Source organism: Pygoscelis adeliae, unplaced genomic scaffold, assembly GCF_000699105.1.
Source record: "Pygoscelis adeliae isolate BGI_AS28 unplaced genomic scaffold, ASM69910v1 Scaffold140, whole genome shotgun sequence".
NCBI lineage: Eukaryota > Metazoa > Chordata > Aves > Sphenisciformes > Spheniscidae > Pygoscelis > Pygoscelis adeliae.
In genome coordinates this window covers 2,211,461-2,227,243 of record NW_008824044.1, presented here as the reverse complement: position 1 = coordinate 2,227,243, position 15,783 = coordinate 2,211,461, and the positions used below count along the sequence as shown (strand labels likewise).

At 36.8% G+C, this 15,783-nt stretch overlaps 1 protein-coding gene across 1 annotated transcript in view; it reads left to right on the top strand.

The window, feature by feature from the left end:
- Positions 1–10,725, top strand: part of NETO1 (neuropilin (NRP) and tolloid (TLL)-like 1) — a 192,816-nt gene extending 182,091 nt beyond the window's left edge. The window contains exons 9-12 of the mRNA XM_009333501.1: positions 4,765–4,878; positions 7,192–7,750; positions 8,913–8,987; positions 10,199–10,725. Coding sequence (XP_009331776.1) covers positions 4,765–4,878; positions 7,192–7,750; positions 8,913–8,973 — 734 coding nt within the window. The 3' untranslated portion in view covers positions 8,974–8,987; positions 10,199–10,725. The remainder of the gene's footprint in view (positions 1–4,764; positions 4,879–7,191; positions 7,751–8,912; positions 8,988–10,198) is intronic.
- Positions 10,726–15,783: the final 5,058 nt, after the last annotated feature.

The following is a 15,783-nucleotide window of genomic DNA, read 5'->3' as shown; positions in this document are numbered from 1 at the left end:
CCATGCAGACAACACTCTTCTTGTCCTTCATGTGTTTGGAAATGGTTTTCAGGATTATTTGCTCTGTCACCTTCCCAGGGCTCGAGATGAGGCTGACTGACCTGTAGCTCTCAGGATTCTCCTTCTCACCTTTCTCAAAGACAGGGAGACATTTGCTTTCTTCCAGTCCTCGGAAACCTCCCCCGATCACCAGGACCTTTCAGAAATAATCAAGAGTGGCCTCACAATTAGTCAACTACTGGGGACATCACATCAGGGCCCATGGGCTCCTGTCTGTCCAGTTTGTTTAAATATTCCCTAACCTGGTTCTCTTCCACTGAGGGTAAGTCTTCCTTGCTCCAGGCTTTCTCCTTCATCTCAAGTGCTTGGAACTCCAAAAGGCAAATCCCACAGAAAAAAGATTGAGGAGAAGAAGGCATTCAGTACCTCAGCCTTTTCTATGTCCTTTGTCACCAGGTCCTCTGCCCCATTCAGCATCACACTCACATTTTTCCCCATCTTGCTTTGGCAGCTGACATACCTGTAGAAGTCCTTTTTGTTGCCCTTTACAGTCCTCACTAGATTCAACCCCAGATGGGCTTCACCTTTCCTAACTATATCACTGCATCTTTGGTAAGTGCCCCTGTATTTCTACTGGAATCATCTGACCCTGCTGCCACCTCTTGCATGTGTCCTTTTTATGACTGAGTTTAGTCAGGAGCTCATTGTTCATCTGTGCAGGCCAACTGCCACCATCACTGGATTTTCTGCTTGTCCAGATAGACAACTATTGAGCTCAGATGAAGTGATCTTACAGAATCAATGAACTTTCCTGCAACCCTTGTATTTCCAGGACTACCTCCCATGGCATTCTTCCAAGCAGACCCCTTAACAGTGAAATTTTGCTCTCCTGACACCCAGAGTTGTGATCCTGCTTTTTGCCTTATCCTCTCTTTGCAGCATCCTGAATGCCACCATCTCATGATCACTGCAGCCAGGGCTGCACCTGACATTCACAGACCCGACTGGTTCTTCCTTATTTATAAAAGTATGAGGCCCAGCAGATCTCCCCTCATCAGCTCCTTGATTACCTGTATCAGGAAGCTATCATCAACGCACTCTGGAAACCTCCTGGGTTGCTTGTGCCCTGCTGTGTTGCCCTCCACAGATATCAGGTGGTTAAAATCCCCCATAAGGACCAGGGCCTGTGAATGTGAGGCTTCTTCCAGCTGTCTGAAGAAGGTTTCATCTACTTCTTGTCTCCGATCAGGTAGTCCATAGCAGACAGACACTAACTACAGTATTGGTAGCTGTGGGCTAACACTGGGCTGCCCACTAATCCTGACCCAAAAGCTCTCACTTGGCTCCTTGCCCAACCCAAGGCAGAGCTCTGTGCATTCCCACTGCTCTTTCATATAAAGGACATTTATATGGTCATGGGGAAGACCATAGACTGATAGAGTAGGGCTTCTGCTGGGTGGAGAGGTTTGTGTTGCTTTATCTAGTTGAAGCTAGTGATAGCAATAGCTTCCTTTTGTGAAAACATCCACAAACTTTCCTCAGGTTTAAACATTTACATATTGAGGCATTGCCATAGATGATGTTCAAGACTTAGGTTAAGCTATCAAGTGTTGCTGCCACATACCTTGTCTGCTTGATTCCACTCCCAACCTGGTTCTTTAACAGCTTCAGGAAAGCATCAGGATCAGATCCATCTTGCTGTAAAAGAATCCTCTTTGCTACCAGTTCATTTATCTTTTTGCTATTACTATAATGTCCTTGATGCAGCATCCCAAGACCCCTTTGCTGTGCCTCTTCAAGGGCAAAAAACCTAATTCCTCCATTGCACAATGGAACTGACAATTTTTCAGCTTCTCTTGATGCTTTCATTCATTCTAACAAAAAGCCTTCATTAGAGTGGGGAAAATATATTGATTTCTTGTCCAGCTTAATTACTCCAGGTTCAAGGGACCACAGAGAGGACTTGACTATACTAATTTTATAAACATGAACAAGAGGGGGCTGTTTGTCATTAGGTTTAGGAATCTTACATTTGCATTTCTCTCATGCTAAGTTTGCTGTACTTACTCTGAAATTACTCTGCCTTGTTATTCATCTAGTTTTGACATTTATTCACATACCATCTCTTTCCTCCGTAGTTCAACAGCACAATTTAGAGAAACTGACATTTTCTTTTTTCTTCCTTTTTCTTGCCTTTCATTTCCAGGTCTCGCTGCTACCACTTTGCATAATTATCCCTTCTTCTTAAATCTGCAAAAAATGTTTTTTTGTACTGCTCTTATTTTTTCTTTCTTATTTCTGAAATATTTCCTAATATTTTTCATTTGATATAAAATCTCTTGTCATTCCTTTCAGTGCAGAATGCCTTAAGTGTCATCTATTTCTGCTGTGCAGTTCTCTCTTTCTTCCTTTTCCTTTCACTTCTTTTACTACCTTCCTGTAGTTCTCCTTTTCTACCACCACCATACTTTTAAATTCCTTCATTTCTGCCTCGCAAAACTGTCCTTCCTCCCCTTAAATTGTTGTTTATTCTTTGGGGGGTTGTTTTTCCACTATTAATCCTTTATATGCTGTTGCATTCAGGATTAAATCAGACTGATTTTAAAGTGGCAAGAGCAAGTCATAGAGATCTAGGAGGTTCTGCCTGCTCAGACACAGCACTCTGTCCTCACCACTTCACTTCTAAGGCCTTTCATGCCACTTTGTATGTTTTTTTATGTTTTGGTGTGGTTTTTTTTCTTCTTTACGGCTTTATTAACATAAACTTTCCTAATCCTGCACTTATTTTTTTTCTTTGTTCCCCTGTCACTCCTTGAGCTTTCTCCATTTGTCATTTGGGTCTTCTTTTCTTGTCCACTTCCTACTTATTACCAAGTATTTTGAATAGGTAGTTACTTAGGTTTTCTTAGGTTTCCCTTTCATAAGTTCTCTCCCTCTCTGTTTCACTTTTTCACTTAGAACAGGCAGTGAGACTCTTTCTGTATGTTGGAAATAACCAGTCCCAAAAGATCCCTTGCCCAGAAACAGGGATTGCAGCTAGAGTGTGAAAGGATGATAGTGCCTCTGGTGGGTTCCCTATATGATATGTCACATTATGATGTGACACAGTATCTTCCATCTCAGCCCTCACTGTCCCCAAATGACAGCAACAGATCGATAAGGGCTGTCCGAAAGCACCCTCCCTTGCTAATATGCACGTGTGCTGTTCTGCTCTTTCTGTCCAGTTTAAGGTAAAATCCTTCCTGTAACAAACTTAACACCCGACCAGGGCCGCTGCAGCTTAGGAGATGGTATACCAGATTTTTACAAAAACTGAACAGTGGGCAGAACCAGTCTGGCTGATCAGTCTTCTGCATTGGCTAAGAGATACTGTATATGTATACTGTTATATCTAAGTGGATGGTTGCATATTTGGGGGTGTTTTGATGGCATTTACTGTTTGTTTAACAGACCATAAGTGCTCTGAAGAAGCCATTGTGGTCAGTTATGGATATCTGAACTTAAACACTTATTGAAAAGTGGATTTCTTGACATGATATATGGAGTCATTAAGTTCTGCAATATAAATCTTTTGTACTGTCCTTAGCTAGCAAACCACTGAAGCAGTCATCTGCTCTGAGTCAGTCTCTATGCTATGCATATATGTTGTCATAGGAACTGCTTTTAAAGTTGCAGAGGAGAAAAATTGCCATGAAGCATCAAATTCTAAGTATCATAAGCATCATAACTCCCTTCTGATTAGTTAAGTGTCTTAGCTTGTTTTTTAACTTTCCCTTAAAAATAATTATAATAATGCTTTTGGGTTGTTTGAGCTAAAAAATACATAAACAGTTCATTTTTTCTGATTTAACACTGATACAGTTTGTAGCTCTTTTTCTAAACGGAGGAAGATGTTCTGGTTTGATTTTAATAAAAGAAATATGAAGAGTAATTTATCTTTACTATGCTATATAATTTTGGAGTAATATCTTTATAACCCCAACACCTAAGGATCTCCCAACACTTGAGTAGGTAGCACGGTTTAGCAGCATGTACAATTCCTTCTGATGGCTTCCAAGCTTCTTCTTCACAGTAATAGTATATGGCCTTCAGTAAAGCCTTCATTCTGCAGCTTTAATCTGCATGATTCTCCTAGACCATGGGCTTCAGGGACGCTGAAGACGGTTGCTTTTTTTAATCTTCACACTTGTGATCTAAGGGGTACTTTTTTACTGAAGCCTTTCTTATGACTAAAAGGTTTTAAAAATAATTTTTTTTTCTCTGTGTATAAATGTTCAGGCATTATTGATATGGGCACTAAAGTACATATCTTCTTTGAGTCACACAAGTTTTCTTATAAAACTGGAGTTTCAGCAAGAAAATTTAAAACAAATTATTTCCCATACACCAGATCTGGCTGGGATAGAGAACTTTTTTCATAGCAGCCGATTGGGTGCTGTGTTTTGGATCTATGGCTAAATCTGTTGATAACACATCAATGACCCCCCACCAATGTATGGGGGCCAACCCACTAGAGCCATGAGAGTCAGACTATGGGAAAGTCCATGAGTCTTAGACAGAACTGAAAATCTCCTGCCACAGAATAACAAACAGTGTGTGACTAGAGTGCTCTCAATGCTGCCTGTTGAATATTAAATATGCTCAAGAAACCTGTGTTGTATAGCTTTTTCCTTTTACAGATTACATGATCACTCCTAGATGTGTTTGTTGCGGAGACCTAAATGATTTACTACTTAACATCAGCTTTTTCTCTCTTGTTTTTAGCCCCTTGTGAAGCCAACACATTCTTTTGCCACAGTAATATGTGTATTAATAATACATTGGTCTGCAATGGACTCCAGAATTGTGTGTATCCTTGGGATGAAAACCACTGCAAAGGTAATGTGTAGAACTGGAAATGTCAAGTCATTTAGACTGTGTGGGATACAACATATTGTCCTTAGTTTCTTGTTAAGTATGTGCCAGATGGGTCAAAGCTCAGGAAGAGTAATTCAGGGAAAGCATACATCAAGTAACAGAGAAAATTAAGAGAGGTAAAAATACCAATGGATTTTACTTTCAGTGTTTGCATTTGGTGTTGATTTGTGTTGGTTATGTCCTTCTGGCTGGTTATGTCCTTCTGACAGGCTTTCTGATCACTTGATCTCTGTTTCCCATACAATCTAAAATGTAATTAAAAGTCACATTTTGGTTCTTTTGTCATAGTTACCTTTGTAGTGGAGTAACATATGGGTAGCAGGTGTCTTTTAGCTGCATGCCATGCCCATAATAGCCCAGGTGAGCTAAAAAGCCAAGGTGAAGTGGAATTAACACTGTAAGAAAGCAACCAAATCTATCTATAATCAAGTGAAATTGAAGAGCAAGGAAGAAGCACAGGAAATCAGGCATAATGTCTATTTCATAGGTAGGGACTGATGTTCCTAACCAGGTGCTGACAATGGTTTCTAAATATTGCTTTGTTTCTGTAAAAAAAAAAAAAAAATCAGCATCTGTGTTGTCTTCAGGGAAAAGAGCTTAGCTAACTTACATTGCAGGCTAGGGAGACAGTTTGCTTCCCTCCCGCCGGCCCCCACCCTCACTGCACTGCTGGAGATTTGTTCCTGGAAACACGAGATATGCCAAATTTAGGAACCAATCAAGAAAAAATTCAGAATGAGATGGATTAGCAGTCAGCCCATAAGTCCGCTGAAGCCTGTGAAATCCTGACAAGCAATGCAATAGGGTAAACCACAAACGAAAACATACTTAAAAAGAACACAGCAAAACTGTGTCATGGCATAATATTCTTCAAAGAAACTAAACATATGATTGGGAAATAATTATCTGTTCTCTAACTCCTCAGCACAGAGGAAAACAGAAAACCTTCCCCACTCTTTAATTTCCAGAATGATTTTCATCTTTCATTTGCCAAGCATCTTTTCGTTGGGTCTTGTGCATGTACCCTCTCTTGTTTTTCTGACTAGAAAAAGGACGTTTGCTGATTTCAACAAAAAGGTTGTTTGCTGCTGTATTACTTTTTTTAACTCTGCTACTTCCCTAGAGTCTGTGTCAGTCAGTTATAGAAACCCCAGGTGAATCTACAAGAGTAGGCAATGGGGAGTACTGAAAAGTTCATTTTTGGTATCTAGGAGATTATGAAGAGATGGATGTTATTGTTTTGGTGCCAATAACTTTCATTTCAAAAGCTTTTGTTAAGTCCTTTGATATGTTTTAGGTTGCCAGGAAAAATTACACTGAACTGGGTGTTGAAACTTAATCACAGTTGTCGAGTCTTGCTATGCCTGTGAGACTGATGGGAATGCTTTCAGCTTGGATTTCTACAAGGTTCAGTCACTGTCTTATGTGTCTGCAGCCATTTGAAAGCAAATCACAGAGAAATATACACAACAGTAGGGTAAAGCTGGTTTTCTTTTTATTATTTTACTACATATTTTCTGCTTTTCTTCATCCACAATGCTGAATTTGCTGGCTAACTTCCTAGAGGACCTTGAGTAAAGGATAGTAGGTAGGATTAGCTTTTGGATTTTTATGGGTGTTTAGAAAAGTTGTGGTAATTAAGAGGTCAGGAACAAAAGGAATAACTTGCACACTTTTTTTTTTCCTTTCTGAAACCTCAATTTGAATAACTTTTCTATTTTCTCCTGATTTAGCTTTTTCATTGAACACTGTCAACAGTCCCAGTCAGCTCATAAATACTAGGACTTCACCGAAGTTCCCAATGCAAAGAATAATTTTTTTTCAAATCCTATAAAGTCTTGCTCTTTCATTGGTCCTAATGTCCTAGTTGTGTACATATACTAAAAGAGACGGAAAATAATGAAGCAAACATCTGTAACAGTCTTGGGGGCTTTAGCAGGCAAATGGGTTTCAGAGGTGACACTAAAGCCATCTGCTTGTTATGGTGGTTGCTTTTTATAAAAACTGCAAATAATTCTTTTATCTAATTAAGCTTGTAATATGCCCTGCATAAATCACTTTCCAAGTGAATAGGCACACAGAGGACCTGTGTGTTGTTTATTTGGTTTTCATGAACGCCTGATTTCTTCCTTTTTTCTTTTTGTCAGTTAGATTGATTAAATGAACTCAGACATAGACTAGGCTCGGCTTTGCAGTAATCTGTGAACCCATCATGGTTGTTTTTATTCTTGAACTGTAATTAATATTGTGCTTTTTCTTTCTCCTGTCACACAGAAAAAAGAAAAGCTAACCTATTGGACCAACTTACCAATACCAGTGGGACTATAATTGGGGTGACTTCTTGCATTGTGATCATCCTCATTGTTATCTCTGTTATAGTACAGATCAAGCAGCCTCGTAAAAAATTTGTCCAAAGGAAAACAGACTTTGATCAAACAGTGTTCCAGGAGGTGTTTGAGCCTCCTCATTATGAGTTATGCACCCTCAGAGGGACAGGGCCTACAGCTGACCTTGCTGATGTTGCAGATGACTTTGAAAATTATCATAAACTGCGGAGATCATCTTCAAAATGCATTCATGACCATCACTGTGGATCACAAGTGTCTAGCATTAAGGGCAGCCGTAGTAACCTCAGCACAAGAGATGCTTCTGTCTTGACAGAAATACAACCCCAGCCTGTAAAACCACTCATTCAGCCCATGAACAGGAGAAATATCCTTGTCATGAAGCATAGCTACTCACAAGATGCTGCAGATGCGTGTGAGATAGATGAAATTGAAGAGGTACCAACCACAAGTCACAGGCTGTCCAGACATGATAAAGCTGTTCAGCGGTCAGTATCAATAGATTTTTGATGAAGACTATTGTGTAAGGACTTGATTGCCCAAACATATTCACTCTTTATTCAGTAAAGACATATTTTCTTTCTTCTTTATTTATTGATTGAATTTCTGTTTCCTGATAGCACATACCATCATATTACCTCTCTCTTCCTGTCTCTCTGTCTCTCATCTCTGCTCCTGTTTCCTGAAGGATCCTGTATCTTAGTTTTACCTTTCTTCTTTATACCTTTCTTTTTCTTTTACTATTTTACACATACCCACATGCATACACATACAGGTCAACAGAGAACAGGTACAATTTTTAAAAACCAAAGAAGATTTTGTGTGAATCTAGTTTTTGAAAGAGCCACATACACGTGGTTTCCTTGTAACTGAGGTGGCCTTGAGTATCATCCTCTGTTGGTCTAACATCTCTAAATACAATACATCAATAAATAAAAAATACATGTATCCATTTTGATGCATGGGACAATAATGAGAAACACAATCCTGGGGTAAGGAAGCCCCTTTTTTCATGAAACATTATCTTTTATATAATGAATGACAATATTTGCAAAACTTTACCGTATCTATTTCATTATTAATCACAGTATCTTGGCTTGTCATATTAACATATATATATATCAATTAGAACATGAGACAGCATAGTGAATAGAGAATACTCATATTTTTACATATAAGAATGTAGTTAAAAGGAATCTTTCTAATCAATAAAAAAGTAGTCAAGCATGATAGTTTTAATAAAAGAGCTATTTCTACTGTATATTGCACTTTGAATGACTGTAAATATGAATGATTAAAAGTTTACAAGTAAAAGAAAAAGAAAAACAGAAACAGTTATGAACTATTTATTTGAAAAAGAACACAGAAACTTTTTATATGTATTTGTGTTTTCTCTTGCATGCATTATTTATGCACTTCTTGTGACTGTTTACATGCCCTCCATATTTTCTTTGCACATTAAGGCATTTCTGTCTCTTAAAAAAAATAAGTTATTTGATTATTTTAATCTAATTGCATGCCAATGTAAATTACTTCATGAATACTGATCAGATTATCAAGGTATGCTGTTTATTAAGTATCTATATGCATATATTTCTTTTTTTCTATGCAAACATTATTATTTTGAATGAAATAGCCATAACATTCCAGGTTCTGCCTCATTGGGTCTCTAAGCAAACATGAGTCTGAGTACAACACAACTAGGGTCTAAGAGACAAACTTGAGGTAAGTAAACATACCTATACAACAATTGAACCATCTGTTGCTTTCCATTTTATTTGTTATATTGCTAAAATGCATGTTAGTTCTCAAGTTATATGTCACCTTGTATGGAGAGAGACAGGTTTGAACTGAGAAAACTGAAAGACAGATGACCACTTTAGCATCATAAACTAAGCAAAAGCTACTAATTCCTTATTCTTGACAGCACTATAATCATCCAAAAATAGATGCTTTGCATGGCTCAGGTGTTTCATTTATTTTTTTATTTATGAAAATAAAATTTAGAGTCCCAGCATGTGAAATAGTGTGTCAAACTTGGCAATCTAACCCAAGACAGGAAGATGCGAAACTGTTTGATTTCAGCTCATTTTATTTATTCAACCTTGTGAAGTGTTGGGGGAAGGGTATGTGGTAATACTGACAAATTGAGAGATTCTGTAGCACTAATGTTAATGTTTGCAAATTAAACTTCCATTTTTGAGTCTTTTCCTAGGCTTTTAATTTTGTATAATTTGTTATTAACGCTTAATCTCAATAAACATAATCTCAGATGTTTATAATGAAGTTATAGATAGCCACTAGTCTGTCAATTTAGATATGTATATGTGTGTATATATATATAAACATAGATATGTGTATATACATGTTTATATGTGTATATATGTATACAGCAATTTTGCTGGGAAAGAAACCATTAATGCTTTTATTGCTTCTAGGTAGTTTAGGTAAATATTTGTCTGTATTTTTCCTCATAGAGAGAACATGTTTTAACTTTGTTTTGCTTTCAGACAACTATTCATGCAGTCACACAAACTCTGAATGGAAAAATCTAGAGTGAATTATTTCAGCTGTCTGAAAGAGAGAGTGGACATGTTTCTAATTACATTTCATTGCCTTTATCCAAAACTAAGAAGCACAGACATATCTTACTTCCTTAGCAAGATATTCCCATTGCACAGTAATATGTTTCTTTTGTAATTTGGTTGCTGGCCACCAAGTGCTCCTTAGTTTTTAAATATATTTGGAGATTTGCTGCAAACTTGAAGAAGAAATTAGCTCCTAACTGAGACTGTCCTTTTAAAAAAAAAAAAAAAAAAATTAGTTTTATTTCAGTTGATATGTTTTATGTCTGTTATTTACTTGTTTGTTGTGTGATATGTGGAAGAAGATTTACATTGAACTTTTGTTATATGTACGTTGTTTTCATTATATAGACTGCTTGAGAATAGTGCGCTCCTGGGTGATTTTGAACATGCTACAATGAAATATGAAACTATCATCCTTGGAAACACCAGCTAGAGGTTTTATGGACTCTCTGACCAGCCATTCTCATATCATGACAAAATTCAGCAAACAGTGTTGAGTAAAATTACTAGAAGGCAATAAGACTTTGGTTATTACGCTTATCAGTCATTTTTCTTTTTCTTTTTCTCTCTCCTTTTTGTTGCAAGTTAAATTCCCAATTTCAGGAACAATTTATTGAAATCAGGTATTTAGCCATTCATAATCACTTCAATAGAAATGTTTGTTGGATAAGCATCTAGCAATATGATTGAATCTGACATTGAGAAAATAATCTGCATGTATGTTACTGAATATTTTGAGTTGGCAAATAACCCTTTATTAGATACATTGTAAAAAGCATGCATTCACAATTATTGCTGTTACTGTTCCATTTCTGTGTCATATGCTTGCTACTTGTAACTTTTTATATAAAGATACATAAAACAATGTATAATAATTTCTTACTTTGAGTTTAATGGCAATGTTTTCTTTTACCAAATTTACAAATCTTGTGTAATTCGGGAGATTAAGCTCAAAATGTAGCTTCTAGGAACTTGAAACCCAGATACATCAGAGAATCAGCTGTCTCTTATTCCTCACTTATTGAAAAGCAAAATACATTAATTTCTTAAGATTTAAGTGAATTCATAATACATAAAGTTGATCACCTAATTTCAGTTAAAAGGTTTGTGATAACCTTTGTGTTCAATTCTTTACTCTTAACTAATCTATTTCCATGACAATTATTAGGAAGTTTGCTTCAGTGTAGCAGAGTAGCAGATTTTTATCAGTTATACAAAAGTTATGGCTGGGGTCCAATTTTAGAGATACAGATATAAACCACTTCCTTATGCAAGATAAAATTATATTCATAATTCAAGCTATAAACATTAGTAACCAACACCAAAATAAAACTTGAGAGGTTAAGTTATTAAGGAATTATTGTAGGTTGAAAAGCCACAATTATGTAAAGTTGAAAACCCCCTCATTTAAGAACTCAATAACTATGCCGAAAATCATAGTTTCATTATCTATTTAAAGTGTTATCTTCCAAATTCTGTTTAAAAACAAATCCCAGTTCCGTCTTAAACATACTGTGTCATTCATGGTTGTTAGGTTTTCCTGTATAAAAATTTTGCTAGTTTTATTGAAAAAGTGGGAAGAATTCCATGGATCTTCCCAAAGCATAAATAGATGGGAAAAGAGAAAACCTGAAAGACTGACATAAAAAGTAAGGTGATCTACATCAGCTATTTAAAGTTATAGTACATCATTTACATAATTAAAAATAGAGGAAATCTGATTTCTACAAAACAATTTCTACAAATGTGATTTGGGAATGACATGAGAAGAAGAAGGGTTTCAGGTATTTTGCCTCCTTTTTTGTACAGTATCGTCACAATGTATTTTACATAATTTGGTTGTAGCTTGATTAATTTGTTTGTTATCACATATTAGCTGCAAAAAACGGTCCTCCATCCTCCGCAGTCATTGACAGTCATTGAGTCATCACTCAGTTACATGGATTTTTAGCATGCACTAATAGTTCATTTCCAGATCAGTATCTCTTTCCGAGTTCATATACTTTATCACTATTTTTTTCCTTAATCTTTCCAAGTCCTGTCTCATGATCCTTTCTTAAGTGTATTATGGTAAGATATTTGCCACATCCATGCTTAAAATGGATGCATCCATGCATCCATTATAAAATCAAGGAAGAATGAAAGACTTGCTGAAAGAAATGCATATACATGCACACACATTTATGTATGTTTATAAGTATTTGCTAATGGAGATAGTGTATAAATAAGTATATAAGGAGAAATCTAAATATGTGAATTTAGCTTTGAATGAATTATATTGGTCACCTAGAAAAATACTGAAGCCTTGGATTTCAAAGTTGCTCTATATTTAAGTGCCTAAATCTCACTGAAACATAGAGTTGGTCTAGTCCCTCCTAGACAAGCACACAATAAAATCCATTTTATGATTTTTCCAGTGAAGTGTTGACTGAGAGAACTTAACTGGAGGAGACTTAGGTGTTAATGATTATGTTGCATGTGCATCCTTGCTCTCTTAAAAAAAAAACCTAATTGCATCAGGGAAAATGAGTGAGAAACATAAAAACCTGTGTAAATAGAGCAGGTCAAGCAAAGTGAGAATGGTAATGCTTATTCGATCTTGGAAACTCCTTTAGAAACATGTTGTCTAATAGCTAGATATACCCTTAAACAAAAACACCACTCTAAGTGACAAAATATGTGTATACTGGGGAAAGAGGGTCAAATTATAAAATTATCTATTAAAAAAATAAACAACAATAAATTCAAACCTAATTAAAATATTATAATTGAAACATTTAATTTTAAGTAGTTATGTTCTGTATTAAGTCAGTGTAAGTAATAGCCTAGTCCACACAATATTATATCACACAATAGTAGGATATCTTAATGTGATCTATAAAACTAAAGATATTAAAATAAAAGGGGTTGTTGCTGAAAGTAAACAGTTTGCCTTTCCTATGAGTATTTTTATTATTATGAAGCCACTTTTTTAAAAACAGAAAACATTTCAAGCAAGCTAGTTCAATCAGACAAGCTAGTTCAAGCAACTTCAATTTCACGCAAGTTCAATTAGCTTTAAAAAGAATACTCAAAACTGGTATTTGACCACATAATACGAGTGAAATTTAACCTATTCTATTACACCTTTTCCATTTTATGGGAAGGTTTGGCTTGTTAAATTAACACAGCTATATGTATTCTGTAAAACAAATTAGTAAATTACTGTGGATTAGCTGAGCTGGTAGTGTTAGTTTCATGCATTTTTACCTCATATTTGCCTTAGGCTAAAACTAAGAATGGTAGTTACTAGACCATTTTGGTTTGACCGGTGCAATGTGTGTGATGTATGGCCGTGTTGACAGCACACTTATTTCTTATACATTTTTTGAAGATGAGTTTTTGTTATCACGATGCATTGCCATATTGTTCATAGTTTTGCTTGTTTTTTCTTTCTCCCATGGGTGTAGTGTTATGTATCTACTTTTCTTTTTAGATGATAGTGTGAACAACCACTCCCAACCATTTTTCTCTGCTCCAGGAAATACGGCCTTTTCAGTTTGTGAAGTCTTCTCTGCAGCATCATTTAAAAATCTCAGGAAGTCCATTTTGTCAATCATCCCAGTGTAAACATTTTCTATCTCCCCAATTCTAAAAACAGCTTGAAGGGAAAAAAAAAGGCTCTGAGAAATGTTAGTACCTTATCCTTCTATTTTTCTCCATTTTTATGCTGGAGATATTCTCTTGAACCTAGCAATGACGTAACCAATGGGAGAGAATAAGAGAAAGTAGAAAGGTTTCTGCTTGAAAGAAATTGCTAGCACAAAAAAAAAAAAAAAAAAAAAAGGCAGACAAAGAAAAGAAACAGAGAAAGGTATGTTAATTAGAAGAAGAGTATGAAGGATTGTTGCTCATACCCATTCAGAAATTTAGACACATTTAGGACAGATAAATTCCTTAGCCACCAAATAAAAATGTACTGTCCATGTCCAACTCTAAAAGATAACTCTAATACTGTGCTTTATGGAACACTGTCCTGCAAACAAAAAGTTGGCCTTTTGTGTTTTCTTGTCTTCTACTTTATGTGCAATCTCCCTGCTACCACAAAAATGTTCCAGCTGAGGGAGCACAGCTTGAAGAGCTAAGTGATACAAAGGATGAAAACTGCACCATTCAAAACTCTTTTTAACACAGAAGTCTGTATCTGATCTGGAAGTCTCTTATCTCCTCACTCCTGACTCAACATTTGATGTGAAGTCCTGGGCTCATGGCTCCACTGCTCTTCCTCATCATTACCTTAGCATCATCTCTCTTTACTCTTCAATGATCATTTTACATCTTTATCTCTGCTGCCTTTCATTTCTGTCCACAGTGAGTTTAGTTCTGTTCCCTTCTCTCCTTCAAATTCATTGAAAATGCTGAAATCTTATCAAACAGCTCACTGACCTTGTGTTACCTTTGCATCCACCTGGCTCTTTCCCATCTATCACTTCAGAGCCATCTTAACCTTACCTCGCTGATAAACAGCAAAATGAAAACATGTGATTGCAGCATATTTTAATTACCTTTAATTTATGGAACACAACAAAAGCTATCAAGATGTATTGGGAAGGACTGGAGTACAGGCTTATTAGGGATACTGGATTTGTATTTTAATGTCCGTGCATCAGTGCTGTCTGGGCCACCTACCTCTGGGTTGTCATGCCTGCTCCTGCTATAGCCATACCTCAATGTGCTGCAAAGAAAAACTCATCTCCACCCCTTTTCTTCTCCCAGTGATACCTGCAACATTGTCAAATCAAGTTTTGTTTCAAGCGCTTCTATGTTTCCTCCTACGCTGTATTTGTATTAGTATATCCCTCCACACAACATAAATCACTGTCCTAGCCTCCTTCACCTGCCTATTAAAACACATTTGAGCTGCATAGCCTGGCAAACACCTGCTAGTGGTGTGGTAGAGCTATCATCAGCAAGGTAAGAACATCAGTTACCAGGAGAAGCAGGAGTCGCTGCTTCCCTCCATTTTCTTTCCCAGGAAAAGGAGTCATGCTGATCTGCAATCTCCCAACAAAGTCACTATAGGAAAAAAGGGAAGCTGGATCCCCTTCAAGCAACAAACCGTAACTGGGAGAGACAATCTAAGCAGCCCATGATAAAAAACTAAAGGAACAAGACTGCTCAGATTTCATTACCAAAGTAACAGGCCTGGCCAACACCGTGCAGCAGCATTGCATCTCTTCATTCTCAGATAAGGGAAGACTGAAGTGCAATCCTTCTTTATCCCAGGGAGCAGGATACCACAACTGTGAGTACCGATTCTTTTCAGGGCTCTGGAACGACTTAACAGCGGCTTGCATAAATGTAGGCAGACAAGGACTTACTAGGCCTGTAGGGGCACTCTTGCGTTGCCATGTGCAGTGGACAGCTCTGCAATATCTAGCTACTTAGACCTTTTAAGTTTGCCATTCTTCAGTCTGTCCTCCTCAGCTCCAGCGAGAGACATAGTAAATGCACTCAACTATTTCTAAAATGGTGGCTTCATTGGAAAGTGATTACTTGGCATTTAATTTAGTTGGATGTGAAAGGCATCCATGGCACTTGCTGCAGCTATTATAAAAAAAAACAACCATAAATTGGGCGTTTTTGCACAGACCCTAGATACATGTATCTGGTTAAAGGAATCATTCAGCTGCGTCAACTGAATCAGTAAATGAACACACATTCCACCTGAGGTTTTGCTAATAAAACTGCAGGACCTGATTTATGCTCTGTTCATATCATCCCTCTAGAACCTGCTTTTTTCTGAGTTCAGTGAAAATTTTAATTAGGAAAAATCAGTTTGTTGAAAGTGAATGGCTTTCACAGTCTTTAGCACAGAATACAATTTACACTGGGAAAGGAGAGCTTCATTCCTAATTTCTTACTTAGTGCTAAAGGAGTTTTCAACATCAGTG